Source organism: Anguilla rostrata, chromosome 13 (genome assembly GCF_018555375.3).
Source record: "Anguilla rostrata isolate EN2019 chromosome 13, ASM1855537v3, whole genome shotgun sequence".
NCBI classification, from domain to species: Eukaryota; Metazoa; Chordata; class Actinopteri; order Anguilliformes; family Anguillidae; genus Anguilla; species Anguilla rostrata.
In genome coordinates this window covers 1319093-1347035 of record NC_057945.1, presented here as the reverse complement: position 1 = coordinate 1347035, position 27943 = coordinate 1319093, and the positions used below count along the sequence as shown (strand labels likewise).

Genomic DNA, 27943 nt, shown 5'->3' with positions numbered 1-27943 from the left:
GTGCGTGCGTGTGTGTGTGTTTGTGTGTGTGTGCGTATATCGTGTGTGTGTGTGTGTGTGTGCGCGTATGTGCATGTGTGTGTGTGCGTATATCGTGCGCGCGTGTGTGTGTATGTGTGTATCGTGTGTGTGCGTGTGTGTGCGTATGTCGTGTGCGTGTGCATGTGTGTGTGTGTGTTTGCGTGTGTGTGTGTGTGTGTATATCGTGTGTGTGCGTGTGTGTGTGTGCGCGTATGTGCATGTGTGTGTGTGCGTGTATCGTGTGTGTGTGTGTGTGTGTGTGTGCGTGTTTGTGTGTGTGTGTGTACGTGCTCACTGTAAGGAGGAACTAATGAATGTTTGTCTGCAGTCCTGCACCCTGCAATAAGCATTCATTGTTCTACAGTAAAAATATGCATACAGTATCATGATCTAAGCCAGAAACATTTCCTCAAGCAAACATCACATGACAGATACTGTTCTGGAAAAGTACTGGAAAATGATGCCATTGAACTTTTTTTTTTTCAAAAAAGGCACACAAACACTTGCACACACACACACGCACGCTCATAAGCACACACACACACACGCACACACACGCACACACATTCACACACACGCACACACACACACACAAATTCACAGACACACACACACACACATATGCACACACACACATTCACACACACAAACACAAGCACACACACACACATTCACACACATGCACACACACACACACTCACACACACACGCACACACAAACATGCACACACACATGCTCATAAGCACAAACACACACGCACACACATGCACACACACACAAACACAAGCACACACACATTCACACACACGCACGCACACACGCACACACAAATTCACACACATGCACACACACACACACACACACACACACACACACACACACACACACACACAAATTCACAGACACACACACATTCACACACATGCACACACACACACACACACACACACTCACACACACACACACACACACACACAACACCACACATAAGCACACCTCCACGCACGCACGCACACATAAGCACACACTCGCACACCTCCATGCACGCACACACACACACACGCACACCTCCACGCACGCACACACACGCACACATGCACGCACGCACACACACACACACACACACACACACACCTCCACGCACGCACACACACACACACACACAACACGCACACCTCCACGCACGCACACACACACACGCACACACACACACACACACGCACACCTCCACGCACGACACACCACACACACACGCGCACACCTCCACGCACGCACACACACATGCACACACACACACACGCACACCTCCACGCACGCACACAGAAGCACACACACGCACACCTCCACGCATGCACACACACACGCACACATGCATGCACGCACACACACACACACACACGCACACCTCCACGCATGCACACACACACGCACACACACACACGCACACATGCACGCACGCACACACACACACCCTGTGTAAGTGCATTTGTTTTGTTGGTCTAATTTCCTGCAGGACAGGGGCTATCCACATAGGGGACCGCATCCTGGCCATCAACAGTGTAAGCCTGAAGGGCAAGCCCCTGAGCGAAGCCATCCACCTTCTGCAGGTTGCCGGGGAGACCGTCACCCTCAAGATCAAGAAGCAAGTGGACACCAACCGTGCGTACCCAGGGAGGGAAGCTACCCGTCCCCTGCCTCTGTCTAGGGCTTCATTACACACAGGCCGCTTACAGAGCGATGGTAACACTGATTTAAAGGAACTTCTGAGAACCCAAAGCACACAAGATCAAATTACAGCTGTCATTCATGCTTATCTGCTCAAACATGAAACCACATGGGTTACTGGGCTAAAAAACTGAGAATATACTTTGGATATTGCCCTCCAGGAAGGCAGTTACCCAACCCTGTTTAGTCACAATGTATAGGGCCCGTACAGTATATACACCATGTGAATGGCCCGTACAGTATATACACCATGTGTAGGGCCCATACAGTATATACACCATGTGAATGGCCCGTACAGTATATACACCATGTGTAGGACCCGTACAGTATATACACCATGTGAATGGCCCGTACAGTATATTCACCATGTGAATGGCCCGTACAGTATATACACCATGTGAATGGCCCGTACAGTATATACACCATGTGTAGGGCCCATACAGTATATACACTGTACAGGGGTCACAGCTGTTAACAGGTGAGAGTAGGTAAAGTTTGCCACCCCAAAATGCACTTTGCTTGCTTGCTACATGATTGCTTGCTTCTCTAGCTCTCAATCTGGACTATAACTGATTATAAGCTTCACTGCAAAGGTACGTTTTTATTCTAGGCTTAAATTTAGAGACTGTGCCTGATTCCCAAAGGAGTAGTTTTTAGGCTGACGTGACACGATTCGGTGTGTCATGATCACTGACGTCTGTCCTGCCCGGATCTGTGCTTGAAAACCAGAAAGTCTGGATTTGTCCTCTCTACTGATTGGAGCAGAGCATTTGCATTCCCAAACCGCATATCCATCTTTCGAGATCGGCCCGCATGACTGGAGGGTTCCCTGGAAGCATACAAGTTCATTTCAAGTTCAACAACCGGCAGCATATCCACGAAATTACCTGCATTAAGATCTGTGATTTGACACACAGGCATCCATTTTTATATTAGAAACCCTCATGGTCTGTCTCCCCTCTTTTACCTGTTGTGTGGTGCAATTTGTTGGAAGAAAAGTGTGGAATTGGAATTACAAAGGAGAAAGACGTTGTTTGAACTGTGTGTGTGTGTGTGTGTGTGTGCGTGTGTGTGAGTGTGTGTGTGTGTGTGTGTTTATGCGTGTGTGCATGTGTGTGTGTGTGTGTGTGTGTGTGTGTGTGTTTGTGTGTGTGTGTGTGTCCATGCGTGCATGCGTATGTGTGTATGTGTGTGTGAGTTTGTGTGTGTGTGTGTGTGTGTGTTTGTGCGTGTGTGCATGTGTGTGTGTGTGTGTGTGTGTTTGTGTGTGTGTGCGTGTGCATGCGTGCGTGGTGTTTATTGTGTGTTTGTGTGTGTGTGTGGATGTGGATGTGTTGTGTGTTTGTTGGGGTTGTGTGAGTCGCGCATGTGTGTGTGTTTGTGTATGTGAGTTTGTGTGCACGCATGTGTGTGTGTGTGTATGTGTTGCCTGTGTGTGTGTATGCGTTGCGTGCGGCAGCGGCATGTGTGCGGTGTGTGTGTGTGAGTTTGTGTCGGCGCGTGTGTGTGTTGTGTGTGTGGGGTGTGTTGGATCGCGTGCGTGCGTGTGTGTGTATGTGTGTGTGAGTTTGTGTGTGTGCGTGTGTGTGTGTGTTTGTGTGTGTATGAGATCGCGTGCGCGCGTGTGTGTTTCTTTTAAGAGTTTGTGCACGCGTGTGTGTGTATATATGTGTGTGTGTGTGTGTGTGTGTGAAATCATTTGCATGGCATATCCTGGTGGCAGGCAGCGGTGTCTTTGATTGATGATTTGTGAAAACGCAGCTTTTTTTGTCCCACCTCAGTACCGGTGGAGAAGAAGAAATCGGGGCTGGAGAATGACCTGAGCGATGATGAGGACGAGATGACGGACTCGCAGAAGACCAGCAAGCTGTCGGAGATCTACTCGGCCACCATCCCCAGCGTGGACTCCGCCATGGAGTCCTGGGATGGATCGGGCATCGACGCGGGCTACGGGACGCAAGGTGCGGGTGGCGCCCGGAGTTCACGCCCTCCACAGCTCAAATGTTAAAATGCAACCTAGTCTGCAAAAAGAGCTGAAAATCACTGGAAATCAGCCAGGAAAGTCCCCAAATACCCCACTGTCCTTGAAAAGTCAGGGAAAGCTGTCAGTGCAAAAACAAATTCAGTGAAATGCATCCCTTATTCTTGCTAACTAACAAGCGTGATGTCATTTACTCCCAAGCCTTAATGTATCCGTGTACTGGTAATGTAATCTGACTAATTGGATGGCTCAAGGCTTGAACATTAATTCCACTCTCAGAATTCATTGGTCTCTGGAGATGTGAGGTTTGTACACATTTGTGCACATATAATATGTTGACTGTAATGTGCTTCACAATGTAGTTCTACTACCTTAATGCCTTATAGCTCAAAAGTATTGCACCAAACGTAAATCCTCGGTCAGCACTGGTGCTCTTAGACAGCTTGATGAATGCAGGCCCTGATTTGATTGGCGGCCCTGTGTGAGTATTTGCGCCATTAAAGCTTGTGAGTTACAGCTCTTAACCCGCTAATCCGCTGCGCAGGGACGTACGTCCAGCAGGCGGCGGGAATCGCTTTGCATCCCCACGAGTGGCGCAGCGCCAAGCAGAGGAACAGCACGCCCCCTCCAGGCCGTCGCAAGAACTACCCCTTCAGTGACGGCGGCTTCAGCGAAGACGACTGGGACAAGCCTCCTGGGTGAGCAGGTCCTCGAGGGCAGTACCCCCAGGCCCCAAGGGCAGTAGCCCCCAGGCCCCAAGGGCAGTACCCCCAGGCCCCAAGGGCAGTATCCCCCCTGACCCTGAGGGCAGTACCCCCAGGCCCCAAGGGCAGTATCCCCCCTGACCCTGAGGGCAGTACCCCCAGGCCCCAAGGGCAGTATCCCCCCTGACCCTGAGGGCAGTACACCCAGGCCCCAAGGGCAGTATCCCCCCTGACCCTGAGGGCAGTACCCCCAGGCCCCAAGGGCAGTATCCCCCCTGACCCTGAGGGCAGTACCCCCAGGCCCCAAGGGCAGTAGCCCCCAGGCCTCTTGGGCAGTACCCCCAGGCCCCAAGGGCAGTATCCCCCCTGACCCTGAGGCAGTACCCCAGGCCCCAAGGGCAGTATCCCCCTGACCCTGAGGGCAGTACCCCCCAGGCCCCAAGGGCAGTATCCCCCTGACCCTGAGGGCAGTATCCCCCCAGGCCCCAAGGGCAGTATCCCCCCTGACCCTGAGGGCAGTACCCCCCAGGCCCCAAGGGCAGTATCCCCCTGACCCTGAGGGCAGTACCCCCCCAGGCCCCAAGGGCAGTATCCCCCCTGACCCTGAGGGCAGTATCCCCCAGGCCCCAAGGGCAGTATCCCCCCTGACCCTGAGGGCATTACCCCCCAGGCCCCAAGGGCAGTATCCCCCTGACCCTGAGGGCATTACCCCCCCAGGCCCCAAGGGCAGTATCCCCCTGACCCTGAGGGCAGTATCCCCCAGGCCCCAAGGGCAGTATCCCCCCTGACCCTGAGGGCAGTACCCCCCAGGCCCCAAGGGCAGTATCCCCCTGACCCTGAGGGCAGTATCCCCCAGGCCCCAAGGGCAGTATCCCCCTGACCCTGAGGGCATTACCCCCCCAGGCCCCAAGGGCAGTATCCCCCCTGACCCTGAGGGCAGTACCCCCCCAGGCCTCGAGGGCAGCACTCACCAGACTCTGTGGGCAGTACCCCCAGCAGCCCTGAGGGCCACAGGCCAGCTATGCCACCTCCCTCCATCTCTACCGACATGATTAATGATATTTGGCTCGCTATTGTCCATAAACATTTCGTAGAAGGCTGTACAAATTGTGAAACAATGGTCACACCCAAATCCCTGCTGTCGGCACAACGTTTTTTCTTTCTAGGCGAGCCCACTCACGTATCAACGTGTTTTGTTTTCGCTTTCACCTCAGCGAGAATGTTATCTCATTTAGTCAGCCCCATACATCCGGCTTTCTCTGCAGGAATGTGGGATTGTTATGATTTATTGCAATTATAATAATCCCATGATTATGGTCACTATAGGTGTAATAATCTGGCAGTTTGTAACTACCAGGCAGCTGCATAGTTTAGTTTCGGTTTGCACTTCCTGTGTGATGTGTGTTTTCTTTATGCTCTGCTGGTACAGTGATGTGCTTATCAAATCTTTGCTATGCCATTACCTTCACATCTCTAAATTTTCTTGATTGAATGAAGTCTAAAATCCTCCTGTCACAGACAGGGGTCAGAATGCATTAGCAGGCTTGGCTCCAGAGCCAATTGAAGCTGACAGGTCTGGAGGAACTGGATATCTTGTTTGGACAGTTGCATAATAAGGGCCAGCTTATGCACTGCATACATTCGCCGTCCCTGTGAAATTCATACTGGGAGAGCTCAGCAGCTCACGTGCTCTTTTCATCCTTTCACACTGTCCTGTTTGTCCTGCCTGCATTTCTCCCTCTCTCTCTCTCTCCCCCCCTCCCCCCCCCCTCTCTCTCTCTCTCTCTCTCTCTCTCTCTCTCTTTTCTCAGGTATTGTGTCTCTCAGCCCTGAAATCTGTCTTCCATCTGCCCCTCTGTCTACCTGTGGGGCCGCCTGGTGTTCACCCATGAATGTCACTTCTGTTTCCACCAACTGCCATCTTAAAACCTCCCCCAGGGACACCTCATTTTTGTTTTTTTATTTTTTATATTTTTGGTATTTTTCTGACCTTCACATGCCTCTTTGCCACAGCTCATCATTTTTGAAGACCTTGTGGGCGCTTCTTCTTCACATTTTTAATAACTGCATGGATGTTTTTCATAATTCCGAAGGACGCTGCTTTTTTGGCTGCAATAAATGAAATGAATCTCCCCCTTTAGCTAGGACTAGACGTATAACACCCCCACCCCCACCCCCCCTGAGCCCAGCTCCTGCAGCTGTCCCCAGGCCGCTCGGGGGCCCCCGCTGAGGCCCCGCCCTGTCCTCGGCGGATTCAGCGGGATTGCTCACGTGTTTTGGTTGCATGCGTTGACACAGATATGCTAGCCATCCGCACAACAACGGCCTGGTCCTGGGCCAGGAGGACAGCTTCTGGTGCCAGGCCCTGGAGGATCTGGAGACCTGCGGCCAGTCGGAGCTGCTCAGGGAGATCGAGGTAGGGATGCCCACCGGGCACGAGCGCAGGCTGGGCGTGGTCTTTACATCCAGTCCCACACAGACTGGCTGATACGGTCAGTCACAGTCAGTCAGACACAGTAAGACACAGTCAGTTACACAGTCAGACACAGTTTGTCACGGTCAGTCAGACATGGTCAGTTACACAGATACGGTCAGTCACACAATCAGACACAGTCCGTTACACAATCAGATGCAGTCACTGTTAGATGCAGTCAGTTATACTTTCAGTCAGTCAGATGCAGTCGAGCAGTCAGTCAGTCAGTCACTCAGTCAGTCAGACACTGTCACCGTCAGTCTTTTGTATGATGCTATTTGGCTATTAGGTAATACATTGGCAGAGGCAATCTTAAAATCAGGAAAAACATTTTTAAGCCATTGTGCGTAAACTCTGGATCTGCACTGTGATGCCCCGCTTCATCACATATGATCTCCTGGAGAGAAGGAGGACTCACAGATGAACAGCATGTTTACACAGTATGCACAATCAGATGCTGAAACCGTTCTAGGTGGGGTGTGTTCAAGTCACACTGCACAGTATGTCTTATGAAATGCGTGATACATTCAGCGGTTCACCAGGCATGTGACCAGGCCTGCTTTCACAGTTTCTCTTATGAGGAAGCTTTTTTTAGACCTGAAGAGGAAAACCTTGTGACTTTCCACTGGACCAGCAAAGCGATGTGCTCAGTCAGTACTGTAGCGCTCCGGGGCAGTCTGTTCTGTTTGACTGATTCACCTGTTTGTGCTCAGTCAGTACTGTAGCGCTGCGGAGCAGTCTGTTCTGTTTGGACTGATTCACCTGTTTGTGCTCAGTCAGTACTGTAGCGCTCCGGAGCAGTCTGTTCTGTTTGGACTGATTCACCTGTTTGTGCTCAGTCAGTACTGTAGCAGTACGGAGCAGTCTGTTCTGTTTGGACTGATTCACCCGTTTGTGCTCAGTCAGTACTGTAGCGCTGCGGAGCAGTCTGTTCTGTTTGGACTGATTCACCCGTTTGTGCTCAGTCAGTACTGTAGCGCTGCGGAGCAGTCTGTTCTGTTTGGACTGATTCACCCGTTTGTGCTCAGTCAGTACTGTAGCGCTGGGGCAGTCTGTTCTGTTTGGACTGATTCACCCTTGTGCTTGTAGCCTCGAGTCTCACGATACTTGTGCTGTCATGGAGACAGTCTGTTCTGTTTGGACTGATTCACCCGTTTGTGCTCAGTCAGTACTGTAGCGCTGCGGAGCAGTCTGTTCTGTTTGGACTGATTCACCCGTTTGTGCTCAGTCAGTACTGTAGTGCGCGAGCAGTCTGTTCTGTTGGACTGATTCACCGTTGTGCTCAGTCGTACTGTAGCAGTACGGGAGTTTGTTTGTTTGGACTGATTCACCCTTTGTGCTCAGTCAGTACTGTAGCAGCGGAGCAGTCTGTTCTGTTTGGACTGATTCACCCGTTTGTGCAGTCAGTACAGTCGACTCTTTTTGTAGATTCCGTCTGTCGGAGCAGTCGACAGTCTGTTCTGTTTGGACTGATTCACCCGTTTGTGCTCAGTCAGTACTGTAGCAGTACGGAGCAGTCTGTTCTGTTTGGACTGATTCACCCGTTTGTGCTCAGTCAGTACTGTAGCAGTACGGAGCAGTCTGTTCTGTTTGGACTGATTCACCCATTTAAAACGCAGATTCATCTTTCAGGATTATGTGAAGGACTGTAAGGGCATTGCATTCCACAGAATAATATAATTAGTTCAAGATTATTCTACAATTAAGATTCCAGAAACCTCCGTTAAAAGTGTGAACACAAACTTGAGTTTGAGGAGTTCTCATTTTGTCATAGACTAGCGTTTTAGATTGTATTCTTTCTGTTGAACGAAATTATTTATGCAAGCGGTCATCATGTAAATTGGCCACTAGGGAGATCTGCAGTTGTTCCTGAATTCCTTGACTGTAAGAATGGTAATGGTAATTTGGCCGCATCATGTCGGCAAAAACTATATAAGTGTTCCAATATCACATTGTGCCAAATTGCAAATTTTTACATAAACAGGGGTGAAACCTTTTTTTAACTGATAAGACTAAAGACTGGGGTGAATAAATAGGCTCCTAATTGGTGAAAGTGTGGACACCTACTAAAACTATCCATTTGCTCGACTTCAAAGACAAAGAAAACGATAACGAGCCAAAACAGCATTGTGTTAACATGTGTAAGGAAAAAACATGAATGAAAGAAATTAAACACGTGTTCAGCAACCTTAATTGACCACATGGTTTTGGCTGTAACTAAAACCACCATACACACGGGTCCCCCAGGACCGAACTACCGAGCCACTGGTGCCGGGAGCAACTGCAAAAAGAGTCACTGTCATTTCAGAGCTCTGCTTTGTCTGACACACAGAATACAGTTCTGTGGTCTGATGGAGAATCTCCGTTCAGGTGTGAATCTTTAGATGGATGGATGGATGGATGGATGGATAGATAGATAGATAGATAGATAGATAGATGACTTTATTAATCCGTGGAGGGAAATTCAATCATCATAGCAGCCAGATACATTAAATCACAAGACAACAGGTACATAAACATTTCCCATTTCCTGATCTATGTGGTCACTTCTGGCACTACGATCTTTACTTCACTCTAGTGTGTTTCTTTTGCACCTCTGCACCTTGAACGAATGCACTTGTTGTCTGCTAAATTCCTGTAATGTAATATAATGTAATGTAATGTAAACACCAATATTAAAATAAATGAAAGGCAAAGTCCTGATGTGCAAAGAGCAGAGTGTTAAAAACAAATGATAAAAGAAAGTTTTACTCCCGTTTTTTGATATTATGTCTTGAGCATCCTGTGCAAACTTCCCCACTCTGGGCTCGACTCTCTTCATGCTGAAAGAGCCCTAGTGCGGTGTAAAACCACAGAGAGAAGTCCTCTTTGCCCTCTTAATCGAGCGAGACAAACATGTGTGCGTCCCTTCATGACAGACCTTAGGAAAATGCACCCTGGGAAGGAGAAAAGCACATGGAAACTCCCCAGTCTCTCCTCACATGGAAACTCCCCAGTGTCTCCTCCAAATGGCACAAACAACAGTGCTGCGCCTGTTTTGGATACAGCAGGAATGTTGATATAATGTACAGGAATGTAATTCCACTGAGCCGCATACAGGCGTTATATTTAGTAACAGTTTAGAAGTTCCTGGATAAGAGTCTGCTTCCTCTGCTGAACAGCTCAAAAGTGCTCCGAGCATTTCCTCTGTTTATGCGACGGACTGGAGTGGTGGATTTTAAAAGCACCGTCAATGATAAGAAGAGATAACCACCGGGGAGCCAACGCATCACAAGGCCTCTAAACACCGCTGGAGTTTCGGCCGTGAGCCTGTCCCCCCACCGCTCCTGCAGAGCGTTCTCGAGCAGCACTTTTTGCCCTCCCATTTACCCTCCTGCCTGGTGTTGATGCACAGAACTCATTCTAAAGGAGTGAAAATGTCCGGAAAGTAAACCACTGCATTTACAGGGTTATTTACTTTAAGATGGCATGCCTCTGTGAGTGTATTTAGTCTGCACTCCCATTTCCAGCCGTCTCATTCAAATACTGACAGATATTAGCTGTGCTGATATAACACTCTGTGTTACAGTCAGCTCATAGGCGACCCTTACGGAAATAGAATGTACTGCTAATGTCTTATATATCATATTATGACCTGGGTGAATACTTGATCCTGATTGGCTGGAAGGTGTGTGAAAAACCACACATCTATGGCAATTAATTCCAGTGAAATGGTCTGATCACTGACATTAAAAATTTACACTAATGTGTTACTGATGTTAATGTAAGATAATACACTAATGTGTTACTGAGGTAAATATACTGTATGGTGTTACACTTGTGTTACTGAGGTTAATATAAGGTTTTACAGTAATGTGTTACTAACGTTAATATACTCTAAGATGTAACGGAGGTTTATATACTGTGAGATGTTATTGAGGTTAATATACTGTAAGGTGCTACTCTGGTTAATATACTGTAAGGTGTTACTGAGGTTAATATAGAGTAAGGTGTTTCTGGTTAATATACTGTAACGTGTTACTGAGGTTAATATACTGTAAGGTGTTACTGTGGTTAATATACAGTAAGGTGTTACTGTGGTTAATATGCTGTAAGGTTTTACTGAGGTTAACATACTGTAAGGTGTTACTGAGGTTAATATACTATAAGGATTTACTGTGGTTAATATACAGTAAAGCATTACTGTGGTTAATATACAGTACTGTAAGGTGTTACTGAGGTTAATATGCTGTAAGGTGTTACTGAGGCTAATATACAGTACTGTAAGGTGTTATTGTGGTTAATATACTGTAAGGTGTTACTAAGGCTAATATACAGTACTATAAGGTGTTACTGAGGCTAATATACAGTACTGTAAGGTGTTACTGTGGTTAATGTACAGTACTGTAAGGTGTTACTGTGGTTAATATACTGAAAGGTGTTACTAAGGCTACTATACAGTACTGTAAGGTGTTCCTGAGGCTAATATACAGTGCTGTAAGGTGTTACTGAGGTTAATATACAGTATGGTGTTACTGAGGCTATTATACAATACTGTAAGGTGTTCCTGAGGTTAATATACTCTACGGTGTTACTAAGGCTAATATACAGTACTGTAAGGTGTTACTGAGGCTAATATACAGTACTATAAGGCATTCCTGAGGCTAATATACAGTACTGTAAGGTGTTACTAAGGCTAATATACAGTACTGTAAGGTGTTACTGAGGTTAATATACTGTAAGGTGTTACTGTGGTTAGTATACTGTAAGGTGTTACTGTGGTTAGTATATCGTAAGGTGTTAGTGTGGTTAATATACAGTACTGTAAGGTGTTACTGTGGTTAATATACTGTAAGGTGTTACTAAGATTAATATACAGTAAGGTGTTACTGAGGCTAATATACTGTAAGGTGTTACTGTGGTTAATATACTGTAAGGTGTTACTGTGGTTAATATACTGTAAGGTGTTACTAAGATTAATATACAGTAAGGTGTTACTGAGGCTAATATACTGTAAGGTGTTACTGTGGTTAATGTACATTACAGTAAGGTGTTACTGTGGTTAATATACAGTAAGGTGTTACTGAGGCTAATATACTGTAAGGTGTTACTGTGGTTAATATACTGTAAGGTGTTACTGTGGTTAATATACTGTAAGGTGTTACTAAGATTAATATACAGTAAGGTGTTACTGAGGCTAATATACTGTAAGGGGTTACTGTGGTTAATATACTGTAAGGTGATTGTGTGGTTAATATACAGTACTGTGAGGTGTTACTGAGGTTAATACACTTTAAGGTGTTACTGTGGTTAATATACTGTAAGGTGATTGTGTGGTTAATATACAGTACTGTATGGTGTTACTGAGGTTAATATACAGTACTGTAAGGTGTTACTAAGGCTAATATACAGTACTGTATGGTGTTACTGTGGTTAGTTTACTGTAAGGTGATTGTGTGGCTAATATACAGTACTGTATGGTGTTACTGAGGTTAATATACAGTACTGTAAGGTGTTAATAAGGCTAATATACAGTACTGTAAGGTGTTACTGAGGTTAATATACTGTAAGGTGTTACTGTGGTTATTATACTGTAAGGTGTTACTGAGGCTAATATACAGCACTGTAAGATGTTACTTAGGTTAATATACAGTACTGTTAAGTGTTACTGTGGTTAATATACAGTACTGTAAGGTGTTGCTGTGGTTAATATACAGTACTGTAAGGTGCTGCTGTGGTTAATATACAGTACTGTAAGGTGCTGCTGTGGTTAATATACAGTACTGTAAGGTGTGAGGCTGGTACTCTTCCTTCCTGTAGGCATCCATTATGACCGGCAGTGCCCTCAGTCTGGGTATGGAGGGGCCCAAGGCCCACGCTGACGCCGGGGTCCAGGCCCGGACCAGCCCGGGGCGGAGGGCCTCCCACCCCCACAGCGAGGCCAAGGGCAGGGGTACTCTGCGCATGTCCGAAAAAACGTGGGAGTCGCGCCGGATCAAGGAGGAGATGCAGGAGATCCTGTCCCCCACTCCGCTGGAGCTGCACAAGGTACCGCAGCAGACTCCTCCTAGAGCAAGGAGGAGCCCAGCATTGCACGTATACTCCTACATATATCAGGAATATGTGACAGGAAGATAAGGACGTTAGCCTTGTTGTTATGGAAAATAAAATCATAATGACTATATACAAAATGCTGCCTTTACATAATGCAAAAAAAAGGATTTGGAAAATGTGATAATGCATGTAATATTTAGAATGAATCACAAAAACTATGCTTTAAGTGAAATTCTAGTGATTTCCAAAAGCCTCAGAAGGTAGGAAATGGAATTGATCAGCCCCAACACTAACATCAGCATGCTCTCCATCAGAGTGTATCTGCAGAGAGCTCTGCCTGCTGCTACAGCCCTGTGTGTCTACTGTACTCCAAACAGCATGTACCCACCACTGGGCAGATTGCTTAAGATTCAAAAATACTCTGAAAAAGCTTTATTCATACTCTTGCTAGCAACTGTCCTGTAACCAGAAGTAGTAAAGGTCATGAAGAGCAATTGTGTCTATTAGGCACATGGTCAAAAATAATAATAAGAAACAGTAACATGTTAGCCAGTATGTTAACATCTAACATGTAATAATATGATACCATTACGGATTCTAACATTAACATTAAACTGCATTGTAAAGCAGAGTGGAGCAGTTCTCTGGGTGACCAAAGTTCCATAAAGAAAGATCTGACGACCGAACACTATACCGATCAGCATGGTGTCATTAGTTCAGAAAAATGGGTCCAAGTTGAAAAAACTGAAGTTATGTTTGATAGGAAGTCATTAGTATTCTGCATTATTTATTTACATTTCACTGAGATTGAAATTAGCTACAGGTGAATTCTTCCCTAATGTCAGGAAGTATTTTATTTTATAAGTGGATTGCATAACATTCCAGGTTGTGTAACAGAGGTAAGGACCGGTAATATCCCGACCACCAGTATCAGATTCCAATCTTGGAAGCTCGTAGTGTCTGCCAGTTTTTGACGTGTGTTAAATGATTAATTTATCAATGATTGGCTAGAGTCCAAATACCTTGCTCCCAAGGCCTAAATTGGTTTCTGTTTGAAAGGAGACCCTGGACACCTGCAGGCCTTGCAGCCATCCAGGATTTGAGATTGAGACCACAGCTGTACACTGTAGGTCAATGACAAGCCTGTTGGTCTGTTCTCATAAATCTGTCCCGAGGCCTTTCGCCCCTACACAGGTCTGGGTGGACCAGTAAACGCTCTTGACTGGTTGCAGGTGACGGTGATGAAGGATCCGGAGAGCGACGACTTTGGCTTCAGCGTTTCGGACGGCTTCCTGGAGAAGGGCGTTTACGTCAACATGATCCGGCCAGAGGGCCCGGCGGAGCGGGCGGGGCTGAAGCCCTACGACAGGATTCTGCAGGTAGCGTACCCCCCAACACACCTGCCCCCAACACCCCAACACACCTGCCCCACCCCCAACACACCTGCCTCACCCCCCAACACACCTGCCCCACCCCCGACACACCTGCCCCACCCCACAACACACCTGCACCACCCCACAACACACCTGCTCCACCCCACAACACACCTGCCTCGCCCACAACACACCTGCTCCACCCCACAACACACCTGCCCCACCCCACAACACACCTGCCTCACCCACAACACACCTGCCCCACCCCGAAAACACCTGCCCCACCCACAACACACCTGCCCACCCACCAACACACCTGCCTCGCCCACAACACACCTGCCACCCCACAACACACCTGCCCCACCCCACACACACCTGCCCACCCCAACACACCTGCCCACCCCACAACACACCGCCCCATCTCCTCCTGGGATCCTGCGACTACTCCACAACACAACCCGCTCCACCCCCAGCACACCTGCCCCACCCACTCCCTGTTTAGTCTGCAGGTACCATATGCCCCAACATACCTGCCCCACACCCAGCTTACCCAACTCTCCCAACGAATCCACCCCACTCCCAACTCACCCATCCCCATGACCCCCCATGTCATTCACCCCCATGTAGCCTACTTCCAATACCTGCCCACCCCAAGCACCCTGCCCCCAAAGTACCGCTCCCTGTGGATTCTGCAGGTACCATACGGCCCAACGTACCTGCCCCACACCCAACTTACCCACCCCTCTCAACGGACCCCCCCCCTCCCCCCCAATACCCACCCCATACCCACAGACCCATCCCATCTTCCAATTACCTCCCCTACCCCAATGTACCCCACCCCAAACAGGGTCCAACCCACTCCCAACTATCCACCCCCCAACGGACCCACCCCATCCCCACAACTTACCCACCCCCCAACATATAACTTACCACCCCCAATGGACCCACCCCACTCCCAACTTACCCACCCCTCCCAATGGACCCACCCCACCTCCAACTTACCCACCCACCCCAATGTTACCCCAACCCCAATGACCCACTCCATCACCCAACATACTCCCCCAACATACCCAGCCCCTCCCTGTGGATTTTGCAGATACCACACCCCCCAATGTACATGCCCCACCCCCAAACATATCTGCCCCATCACACAATGTATCCCTAACAACATACCAGCCCCCTCCCTGTAGATTTTGTAGATACCTTACCACACTCCGAGTCCCCTCTCTAACATACCCTGTCCTTTTCCTTACATTTACAAGCTCACCACAGCCACCACCAATATGTAGCACCCACCTGGGTGATGCAAGGCACCCATTTTTCACCAGAATGGTCACCACACTTCAGCTGAGGTGGAGAGGGAGAGAATGATTTTGAGTCAATGAAACTGGGGGATGACCTGGTGGCTAGCTGTGAGAGCCAGGTTGGGAATTTGGCCAGGACACCGAGGAACCCCCTGCTCTTTGCGACAAGTGTCATGGGATCTTTCATAATCACAGTGAGTCAGGACCTCGGTTTAGCGTCTCATCCAAAAGACTGCCACCCTACTGCACAGTGTTCCCATCACTGCAGTGTGTAGTTTAATTTCACTTCTTTACATAGCCACCCCCTCCTTGTGCACAAAAGAGCTATTGTGCCTGACCCAGGTGGGCACTACAGATCGTAGTGGGTGAGGAGATTTTTCCTTCCTTCATTGTAAAGCTGCTTTCAGATTATGTATGTTAAATACGCGACACGAAGGTCTGAGTACTTTTCTTACGGCTGTCGCTGTGTTTCCCACTGTCGTGCTGTTAAATATAAACCCAGTCCCAGATATACAGGGTCGGCAACAGCTGTTTGCCAAATGGCGAATTTGCACACTGAGGTCATTGTGAGTAAAAAAAGGTCCCACTGTATGGCATTCCATTGGATACAGAGCAAAAGAAGCACATTATTGGCTGCGGAGGCTCGCTCTCCGCTCCATCCTGTGAAAAACAGTTTGTGGAGACGTATTATTCACTTTCAGCTTGGAGTCCCTACTGGCCTTGAATAGGAGTCTGGAATTGATTAAATCTGTGTAAATTCAATAAATGCTCCGCATATTAGTATATGAATCAGAGCCAGAGAAAACAAGATTGAGCAGATTGTTAAACCACCGGGAGTTGTGGCAAGTGCAGTCTGGCGTAATAACGGCAATGTTTTTCATCTGATGTATTAAGTTCTTTAAATTTCCTGTTTTTTTTGTTGTATTTTTTTTGCTTTTAATATGTTTGAAAACACAGAGAATAAGCAGGAAATTTAAAGCCTGCATGGAGAATCTGATACTAGCGCCGGTTATTTGAAATGCATTTGTGTCTTTGGGGAGCTGCTTGGACTTGGACTTGTACTAGAAATGGCTCAAGGAAAGAAAACAAAATTTTTCATGGAACAAAAACAAAAATGGAGAGAACAGTTTTAAGAGTATGTAAGCCAGTTAGCAATGTTATATTTTGTTAAAATGCATATATTTTGTCCTTGCAAATGCCATGCTGCACTCCAGTCCTTTAAATTTCATACGCTCCGCTTCTGTCACAGGAAGCTCCCTCTTGGGGGAATCTTTAGAAGCTGGAAGTTATTCCTTGGCCGTTCGGTAGTAAAAGCCCCTCCCCTTCCTAGCCTACTAGAGAGGCGAAGTGGGGCCTGTCTGTGAATCCAGACGAGAACCCCAGAAGCATCTCTCCCAATTTTCCCATGGGCAATTTTTCTAATACGTTTTTTCCAAAATAAGGGTTCACTGGAACTTATATCCTACCAAGTGCGCTAAGATGAAGTAATAGCTACTGATAAAGTAAAAGCAACCTCCTCATTTGGGCAAAGGTACAAGCATGTGGCACAATTTAAGAAGCTACAGGTCCCTATACTAGAGTATACTTTGAGTATTTTGCCACAGCCATTAGTCGCTACCCTGTCAAGCTTTCAATAAAATGATAGTTGACAAATACTTTTTGTAAATAAATATTGTTAAGTATACTGTATTCTGTACATAGCAGTCCATTTACAAAAAGGAAATGACTTTTGCATCAGCATCAGCCCCACTGACAGGGAGTGCCTGATTTTAGCTATGTTACATGACTGAAAGAAAGCAACTCTAGATATTTATTTATGTGCATGTTAAATCAGGATCAGTGGTAATACCATATATTTTATTTGTTCAATTAGTTTAGAGAAAAAGGCAGATCTAGCACATGCCAGAGCTTGTTTGTATTGAAGGAGGTTATCTTTCCATGCAATACTAAATACTTCTAGTTTATTTGACCACCATTTTCGCACCAATTTTCTTGTGGACTTCTTCGGAGCCTGGGTGGTGTCATTGTGCCAAGGAGTGTGATTTTTCTGACTAAAGCTTCTTCTTTTTAGAGAGGAAACCATATCAAGTGTGGTTCTGAGAGTAAGAGTTAACTGGTTAGTCATTTGGTCCAGTGATACTTTAGCTTGTTCTACACTGGAGAGGAATGACTCCAGAAGCATATTTATAAACTTAGGAATGACCTTGGGTTTAATGATCGACTGTAGTAGTGTCTAGGCTCAGAAAAGTCACAAAATCTGGTGACAAAGTCATTCTCATTTCCATTTCATAGCAAGAGAGACCTAACTGATTGGTTAAAAATTTGTTTTTACATTTGTAGGATTAGCATTGGCAACATTTTTTTTAAAAACTGATCTTTTGTCTCTCACAGGTGAACCACGTCCGGACCCGGGATTTCGACTGCTGCCTGGCTGTGCCCCTTATCACAGAAGCTGGGGACAAGCTGGAGCTGGTAATCAGCAGAAACCCCCTGGCTCAGGCATCTTCGGGACAGCCTCGGGACTGCCAGGACCCCTCAGCCACACTGCCCAACAAGACCAACACTATGGATCTGTAACCACGGCAAAGGATCCACCAATCACAGTGACCAGAACTCACTGCACTGAAAACAGTATATCACCAGAACAACTCATACATCCTGTCTTGCAAATCTTTGGCAAGAACATCCTGTTTTCAAAGTGCTTTTTTAAAAACTTTTTACTTATTACTTTTTAATGTTGTTTTTGTGTGTCTCCTCTCGCCAGTGTCAAAACACCTTTTGAAAACAGTAAGACCGAGAAAACACTGGACAAACTTGCTGGAATCGTTGTATTCTTCTGAGCCACTGGTAGCAAACTTAGCGACAGTAGGAACGGGGGGAAGGCCGTTAAAACGAGAGGATGCCCCCTGCTGTTCAGAGAGGAGGCCGGGGCCAGAGTAACAGAGCTGCTGTCTGTCCCTCGAGTGCAGACTTTAAGTCCCTTTTGGGATCGAAGGCCATCCATGGGAGCCATTGTGACGTTGTAGTTTTTTATAGCACGCTCTTTTTCCAATGTGTGTGATTCTCTTTCTGATTGGACCATTTGAATTACACAAGCAACTTATTTTGTGGCTAAAAGGTACTTGAAGACGTGGATTGAGGAATGGCTTACACACATTTGCGCAGTGTTTTAATTATGACGATGAGCACATCTCTTTTTTCATATTTTATTTAAGTGCATTTATTTAAGTACCTTTCCTTAAATACAGAAGGCCGCCCCCCTGGCTCGGGCCACCTTTGTCCCGTTCTGACGCGATGGGGTCTGCTGAGGCTCAGGACACATTGTGTCCTTTCCAAATGAATGCGGGCCGGGCACTCGTTACTGCTGCCAAGTATTGCAAGCGCTTCCCGGCTCTATTTTAGTGTGGCCTCGCCGACGCTGGCGAGCGCCCGTAATACCTGCCCATGCCACACAAGCTCACCCACGTGCAGCTCCAGCACAGCTGTTCTCAGGTCACTCTGAGGGGAACTGATAAAAAAAACACTTTACCCTACCCTCACAAATGGGCATCAAAGGATGGTCATAATAATAATAATAATAATGAAAATAATAATAATAATAATAATAATAAGCAATTATTTGATTCCAAAATGTAAATCACCTATGGTGATTTTTATGGCATCTTTTATGGCAAAAGGGTTGCCAATGTCAAGGTTATATACAAATATATAGCCTAACCTAATGCTATATATGTTATGCTATGTATAGAATAACATAATGCTATATTTAGCAGAACATAGTGGTATATACTGTATGCTATGCTACATATGCATAACGTAATGCAGAGAACATGCCATTCAGCTTCACAATGCTCACAATTTTCCTACCACTAAAGTGTACCTAGTGCTCGGTTTATCTACCAACTAGACAGTATCTAGCACCATATCAAGCTGGCAAGCTGTTCCACACAGTGACAAAACTCTGTGTGAAAAAAAACTTCCTAATGTCTGCACGGAATTTACCTTTTGCTAATTTCCATGTATGCCCCCTCATTCTACTAACAGAACTCAACCTGAAGAGTCTCTTGTAGTTCACTTTGTTAATCACCTTTATGAATTTAAAAGCCTCATTCGAATCACCCCTAAGTCTCCTTTTACTTATCTCTTAGCATCTTAAGTCTTTCATACCAGGAACCAATTTGGTTGCCCTTCTTTGAACCTTTTCCAGAGCCTCTATATCTTTCGTGTAGTATAGTTCCCAGAACTGCACACAATACCTAGTGTGGTCTGACAAAGGCATTGTTGGCCTTTTGTTTTACTGCTACAACACAGTGTCAAGAACCTGAAAGGCTATTTCTCCTAAATCTTTTTGAAATTGAGCACATTGCAGTTTTGTTCCTCCCATAAAGTAGTCCTGCTTTATTTTTTATTTCCCGCATATAGAACTTTACATTTATCTATATTGAATTGCATTAGCAACGTTTCTGCCCACTTCTGTTTAAACCTTCTTGTATTATTTTAGCCCATTCAAAACTGTTGCCTGACCCTCCCAGTTTTGTATCAGCAAATTTAACTAATGTACTTTCAATGTCCCTGTCAAGGTTCTTTATATATGTGATAGTGAGCAGAGGTCCCAGCACGGATTCTTGTGGGACTCCACTTCCCACAGTACCCTGATCAGATAAGATTCTTCCTACTGCTCTGTGTGTTCTGTTGTGTAGCCAGTTCTGAACCCACTCTGAAATACCTCCTGTAATTATTACTCTCTTCATTCTGATAATGAGTCTCTCATGTGGTACCATATCAAATGCTTTTTTGGAATTCAAAATATGTAATATAAGAAAATATATATACATATATATACGCATACACACTCGTTAACCTAAATAACCTGCTCCTCCAAACAGTGAATCATGTGGCTGAAACTCAGTATGTAAAGCATGCAGAATTGGTGAAGAATGGTGCTGGCTTCCACTGGTTGTGTAACAGTGTGGGGAGAGTTTTCTTAGCACACATTAGGTCTCTTAATACTAATTGAGCATCATGTGCCTCGTTATACCTAAGCATCATTGCTGACCATGTGCAGCCCTTTATGGCCACAATCTATCCTTTCTCAAATGGATACTTCCAACAGGATAATGTGCCATGTCACAAAGCACACATCATCTCGAGCTGGTTTCACTAATATGGCAGTGACTTCAGTTTACTCCAGGGGTCTGCACAGTCCCCAGATCTCAGTCCAATAAAGCACCTTCGTAATGAGCTGGAACAGGAAACTCGCGGCTTGAATATGCGGCCGAGGAATCTGCATACATTCTGTGATGATATTGAGTCAACTTGGACCAAAGTCCCTATGGAACTTGTTGAATCCATACCAAAGAATCCAGGCTGTTCTGGAGGCAAAAAGAGTTCCTATCCCATACTAGATAGGAATACCTAATAAAGTGTATATTTGTATATCATATATTCCACCAAAAACTAAATTCTGAAAGGGGTGGATTGTTGATCCAAAAGTCAATGGTGCATCTTGGGACCTGTAGTCATTCGATTGTCAATCCAAAAGTCGATGGTGAATCTTGGGAACTCTAGTCATTGGATTGTCGATCCAAAAGTCAATGGTGCATCTTGGGAACTGTAGTCATTGCTTGTAATTAGTGTCGGCTGCTCCAGCCTGGATCAGAATCACATTAATTTCTTCTTCACTTCAAATCGACTTTGACAATCTGGGTGTCGACGTCGGCACTATGTGCAGACTCTGTGAATCGGACCCTGATGTATACTGTAGTTAGCATCAAATGGCGAGGTCACCCACTCTTCAGTATTAAGGCTCACAATGTCCATCTCTGGTCATTGAGTACTGGTGGCCCGGTGTCAACAAAGTGAAATGAACACAGAATGATCATTGATTAGCACATAGCATATTTTATACATAGCAAAAATGATTCTGCTCCTAAAGTGCAGTGAAACTAATGGTATGACCCATGGTATCAACCTCTGAACTAGATCCCTTCACATTCTCTAACAACATACTTGAATTCACTACGACTTCCTGTTGAGAATGTTGTGGTGTGTGACTGTAGGCTTAGGCATTCACAACCACACAGATTCAAGCAGAAAAAACAGAAAAAGACCGGGGCCTTTCCATGCTGAATACTTCCCTGATTTTATGGTCAGTGCTGTCCATAGTACTTGGATAATATTACAGAATATCGAGAATATTATATTTAGTTTATTCATCATAATCCATATAACATGTAACAACAAAATATATTAGTTTATTTTTTATGTCATTTCTTGGATATGCTTTATATTCTTTATGGTTTTGCATTTAAAATGTTATTTACTGTGCTTCTGAAAATAGAGCAACAGTGGGCTAATTTAGAAAACCAAATTGATTGGACTGAATTGTTTTTTGAAATATTATTTACTGAAACCAACAGGAAAAGGTTTACCACGCTGGTGTAGATTTCTGGTACTCCTGTGTTTCTTGTTCAAGCTGATGCATAATCACATGACCATTTACGGGAATGGTGTTTCCATGGCACCATCTGGAGATGAGCCTGATGCCAGCTGGTCATCAGTTCTGCATGAGGGCTCTTTTCTGATGCAGTTTTTCACACAGCTGAGACAAAAAGTATCGCATTACGGAGTTTTGTGTAGTCTCACGCTCTTGTGGTCTTGCGTTTTTCCCATAGCTCGACCGAAAAGATGCTCAGCAGTGGGATCACAGCACTAAATGTTGATTCCATTTTTTTTTAAGTTCATTGAATTCAATTCATACTTTTGCGAAACTCAACAGTGGCACTTTCACTTTAGAAAACTGACCGGCTTGCTTTCTGAATACATTTAATTTCGGTTGGAGCACGATTCAATGTTTTTAGTTTTAGTTATTTATTTATTTTGCTCAGACGAACCATTGTACCCTATAATTTATTTGGTCTATTATTATCTGTTTAGTCCAACATGGTGACATAAATCTAATTCCAAACCATCCAAAATGTACTGCCTCAAATTTACTGCCCCCAGTGGGATCACAGTCATCAGTGCAGACTGGTGTCTTCAGAACCTGCAGATGGTGTCAGGTGCTTCAATCCAGGAACAGTTTGAAGAGATGCATCTTCAGTCTAGCATTGTTGTTTTGGTCTGACATTATCCTGTCAACCATGCTAGTTTCAGTTAGCTTCAGTGTTACCAACTCAATGAGGAACTGTTTTGAAATCTTGATTATATGCGCACCAGCATTACTTTGTTCTTTATTCCTGTTGAAACTAAATGAAAGTCTTGGGTAATGTCCGCATATGTCATGTGATTGAGTCGGTTGATTTTTTTCCACCATGTTTGTGTATAGACAGAACTAATTCACCCGTCATATAAACAGCGCTCATCCTCCTCTCCTTTACTCTCTGAACTTTTCACTTCCTGCATTTTCTTAGCAAATGCGCTGTTCTCCTGCCTTGGCTGAGCAAACAAGATTTGAGTACATGCAAACTTTAATCTGCCTACTCAATGGGTCGTGTGAAATCTGTGATTTACAGAGCCTGTGAGTCTGACTGGCACTGTGTGTTTAACATTCATCAAATGTGCCAGTGTCCTGCTGTGTTTACCTACACTTCTGAAAGACCTTATTTTACAAAGGTGTAGGTTATTCTAGTTTGTTCATCTTTGCCTCTCCCAATGGCTTATCCCAGGCGGCTAGGTTTACCTTGGCATAGTTACAGATCCCTTCTTCTTTTGTCCAGGGCAGTTGGTAGCGTGAGACTCAGCTGTCTAGGGTAACATGTTGTGTGCTATGAAGGCCTAAAAACAGGGAGCATGAAGAAAAATAAATCACGTGTGTGCGCACATATATGTGTGGACTCATACAGTGATGGGCACTAAATCATATGTGTGTACACATGTATGTGTGTACTCATAAAGTGATGGGCACTAAATCATATGTGTGTACACATGTATGTGTGTACTCGTATAGTAATGGGCACTAAATCATGTGTGTACACATGTATGTGTGGACTCGTATAGTAATGGGCACTAAATCACGTGTGTACACATGTATGTGTGTACTCGTATAGTAATGGGCACTAAATCACGTGTGTACACATGTATGTGTGTACTCACAGTAATGGGCACTAAATCACATATATGTGTGCACATATATTATTATTTATTTTCCTTTATTTATACAGAGAAGACCCTCTGAGACTTAAGTCTCTTTTACAGGGGTGCCCTGTGATCACAACAAAAAAATAAATAAAAATAAATAAATAAAAGAGAAATTATTAGAGTTACAGATGAGGTGCAAGTAGGTAATAAATAAATAAATAACAACATAATAACACAGATAAGCAACAACATTAACAGGTTCACATATACAAACAACAACACTAAAAAGACTTCAGCAATTACAAACATTTTCCAACTCCAATAGTTCAGCAATTAAATCTTTAAAAAGTTCAAAAGACATCAGGGAGGTAAGCGTAAGAGATTCTTGAAATTCATTCCACATATATGGGGCAGCAACACTGAAAGTGGTTTTACCTAGTTCAGTCCGAAAATGTGGAATATCTGATGTAATGCATTCCTGGGACCTTGTTGAATAACTTGAGAACTTAACTGAAAGAAGCTTGGTTAAATAAATAGGATGTTTCGCAAGTAGAGCTTTATAAATAAAAATGATGCTGTGATTCTTTCTTCTAAGGTCTAGAGAAAACCATCCTGCCGCCTGATACAAAATACAGTGGTGAGTTCTAAACCCATCCCCTGTAATAAAGTGCAAAAATATATGTATGTGTGTTCATACAATAACAGCAATTAGATCACACGTGTGCACATGTATGTGTGTACTCATACAGTAATGGGTACTAAATCACATGTGTGTGCACATATAGGTGTGTACTCATACAATAACGGGAACTAGATCACACATTTGTGCACATACTTGTGCATACTCATACAGTAACAGAAATTAGATTACTCAAACAATAATGGGTATTATATCACGTGTGAGCACATTAATATGGTTACCCATACAATAACAGGAGACAATTCATGCCTCATTGGATGCTGGTTCTATTGGGTCCTCTGAGTCCTCTGTTCTGTGCAGCTGAATCAAAAACTGTTTTTAAGGAAAGGCCTTCCTCATTTTTTTACAATGAGTATTTTAGGCCTGATCTCTACTGGTCTGAAAAGTCACTGGTCAAACTCAAATTCTATTTTTGACACTGTGCTTCTTTCCCAAGTACCCCAGTCCTTGCCAATGCACTTTTGTACATAATTATCTGTGGATTAGTGCATATTATTTTGCTGCCCCAGAGTATTTTTCTCCCCTGTTGGAAAGCACAAGCAAGATCAATTTGCAATAACTTTGAAAGCATTCATTGTTCCTTGAGGTCGTTTTTTTTCTTTTCTGTGAAGAACAATGAGCATCTCTGTTCGAATGAATCTGGCAGTTTAAAGTAAAAAAACTGTTCTCACATAACTTTCCAAAACTGTTCTAAAATCTATTCCAGAAACATTTGTTTATTTGTATTTTTCTATTGAAAAAATTCACAAAAATGTGAATTTCGCAATGTGGGAGGGCAGCTGTATCCTAACTGCTGATCTCCCGAGGACTGTGTGTTTTTAAAACTTCAGACAGGCTTATTTCTTGTTTCTGTTTTTTTCTCCCGTGCACAGTACCGGACCTGTTGTGTGTACACGTCTCAATGTGCTGTACTGGACAGTGAAGGGCATTTTATATGCAGTATCTAAAGGAAGCCAGAGCTGATGGTTTTTACATGGCTTTTACAGGCTTTAAATGTGTCCCTCCCTATGCATTTTGACTTATGGAGTGTGTATGCATTGATATTTATGTGTATTTTTAAATGTGTAATATTAAAGATCTATTCTCTGTATAGTATTTTTATATGAGATTTTCTCTCTCTATGTATTTAAGCACAATACTGAAAGAGCAATGGATTCACAAATACTGGTTTTAATGGATGCACATGTACATACTTATCATTTGTTGAAGTACTGTAACAAGTAATAATTTTTATAAAAAATAAAAAATAAAGAGAGATATGTTATGTTCTACCCCTGTGACAGTGTTTTATTTGAAATAAACATCTAAAATATGGCAAACACTGACAATGCATTTTTTCTTCATAGTGAATGTCTGCCATGCACTCTAAAGGCTGAGGCTATAAAATGAATGTGCATTTTACATAAATTTATGAGCAGTCTTTTGAAACACAAAAGGCCAGTCATACAAAATGGGGAATGCTATTTTTGTGACACATTTTGCTATCTTGTCTAGCATACTGTGTATCCATTGTATGAATGTAAAGCATTTTGCTTAGTAAGCATCTTATTAGGCAGGGGTGAATAAAAAAATATTTACTTTATATATATATATATTATTTACCACTTGATTTGTGCACCTGTACACAGATCAAATATTTATAATTAATTTTAAATGAGCCAGCTGTGAATAAGCAGAAAAATGACAATCAGTACAATTAACAGGAAAGATGCCTCTTTAGAAAAGGAGAGTGAATCATGAATAATTAATCACACTGCCACCTGTCTACACATTCATTTCTCGCTGGTTATTCGCCTGCTTGAAATATTTCCAAGTGGCGCAGAGGTCGATTATTGGAGGGGAGGGTGTGTTACAGCGCTCTAAAATGCCCTTGTGCCGCAGTTTGCCGGATGCCTGAGATCGGAGTGCATTCAACATCTCAAAACGGCATTTTTTTTTTTTTTGTAACGGGATCCGAGTGCACACCCCAATAACTACGTGGTGACACGTTCTGGGAGCACTGTTCTTTTTGTGGTGGGGGGTCACAGTCCCCCCCCCCCCCCCCCCTTTCCTGCCCCAGCACCTGCTGAGTTCCGCAAGTCTATTTATAAGATTTAAAGCCACCCTGTTTTTCCAGTTCTGAGCCCCTCCCACCAGACCACTCGACTCCACTTTGCTCCACCTGTCAGCGATGGGGGCGCGGGGCTGGGCGGGACACAGGAAGCGTTGCCGGGGCGAACCGAAGCTGTCGCTCACCTGTCCTGTCCTCTCTAACTGAGCATGAGGTTAATGACCGAGCGCATAGAAATATACGGTTATATTTCCAAGTTCGTCAATATGAGAATATTTTTGCTTCTGTCTTTTTGTACAACAGACACCTGGAATTACTTTTTGTATTTTTTACTAGCATAAATCTAACATAGAGATAATACAAAACAATACTTGATACATAACTTGAAATGCCTAAAATATATATCACACAGTGCCATGCCCCTTTTCTAATTTCCTCTATTGTTGCATATTTGTCACTCTGAATGGTTTCATATCTTTAGACACAACTCATCCAGGAATTCTCGAAAGATCCCAGAAGAACATCCAAAGAACTCTCTAGCCTCAGTTAAGGTCAGTGTTCATGACTTTACAATAAGAAAGCGACGGGGCATAAATGGGATTCATGGGCAAGCAGCAAGGGGGAAATCACTGCTAACCAAGAGAAACATCAACGCTCATCTCACACTTGCAAAAAAGGACCTGGATGATGCCCAAGTCATTCGGGATAATGTTCTATTGACAGATGAGTCAAAAGTGAAACTTTTTGGATGACACAGGTCCCATTATGTCTGGCATAACGCAAATACAGCATTTCACAGTAAGAACATCAGTCAAACATGGTGGTGACAATGAGATGGTGTGGGGATGCTTTGCTACCTTGGGACCTGGATGACTTTGCTTTATTGAAGGAACCATGAATTCTGCTCTGTACCAGAAATTTTTTGAGGATTCCAGTCATCTGTACATTAGCTGAAGCTGAAGTGTAATTGGGTTACGCAGCAAGACAATGATCCATGACACAAAAAGCAAGTCCACATCAGAACGGCTGAAAAGAAACACAATTTTTGAGTGGCCTAGTCAAAGTCCTGACTTTAAGCCAATATAGATGCTGTGACAGAATCTGAACCAAGCAGTTCCTGCTCAAAAACCTACCAGTCTGTCTGAATTAAAGCAGTACTGAAGAAAAAAGAGTGGGCCAAAATTCTTCCACAGTTATGTGAAAGACTGATATCAAGTCATTGTAAGCATTTGGTTCCAGTTATTGCTGCTAAAGGTGGTGCAACCAATTGTTATGTTAATTGGAGCAATTACTTTTTCAAATGGACGATAAGAGTGTTTGATAACTTTTTTCTTTAAATAAATACTTTCAAAATGTGTTTTGTGTTGACACGGGTTCCCGTTGTCTAATGTCACATTTTGTCTAAAGGTCTGAAACCATTCAGTGTGACAAATAAGCACCATACAAAAGGAGGAAATGTAACTGAACCACATTGCTGAGGACACCTGCTCAAGAACCTG

The 27943-nt window shown here is 44.4% G+C and overlaps 1 protein-coding gene across 7 annotated transcripts in view; it reads left to right on the top strand.

Annotated features, from left to right (window-relative positions):
- The window catches only part of LOC135237641 (glutamate receptor-interacting protein 2-like), a 185110-nt gene extending 159397 nt beyond the window's left edge, over nt 1-25713 (top strand). For 6 of the 7 annotated variants that reach the window (XM_064304958.1, XM_064304957.1, XM_064304960.1 and 3 more), the window contains exons 18-24: nt 1536-1681; nt 3529-3708; nt 4273-4426; nt 6731-6848; nt 12705-12932; nt 14171-14317; nt 18007-25713. In XM_064304958.1, coding sequence (XP_064161028.1) covers nt 1536-1681; nt 3529-3708; nt 4273-4426; nt 6731-6848; nt 12705-12932; nt 14171-14317; nt 18007-18192 — 1159 coding nt within the window. In that variant the 3' untranslated portion in view covers nt 18193-25713. Of the gene's footprint in view, nt 1-1535; nt 1682-3528; nt 3709-4272; nt 4427-6243; nt 6849-12704; nt 12933-14170; nt 14318-18006 lie in introns of those variants that run through there. The other variant, XM_064304963.1, reaches the window with a different exon arrangement.
- The last annotated feature ends 2230 nt before the right edge of the window (nt 25714-27943 follow it).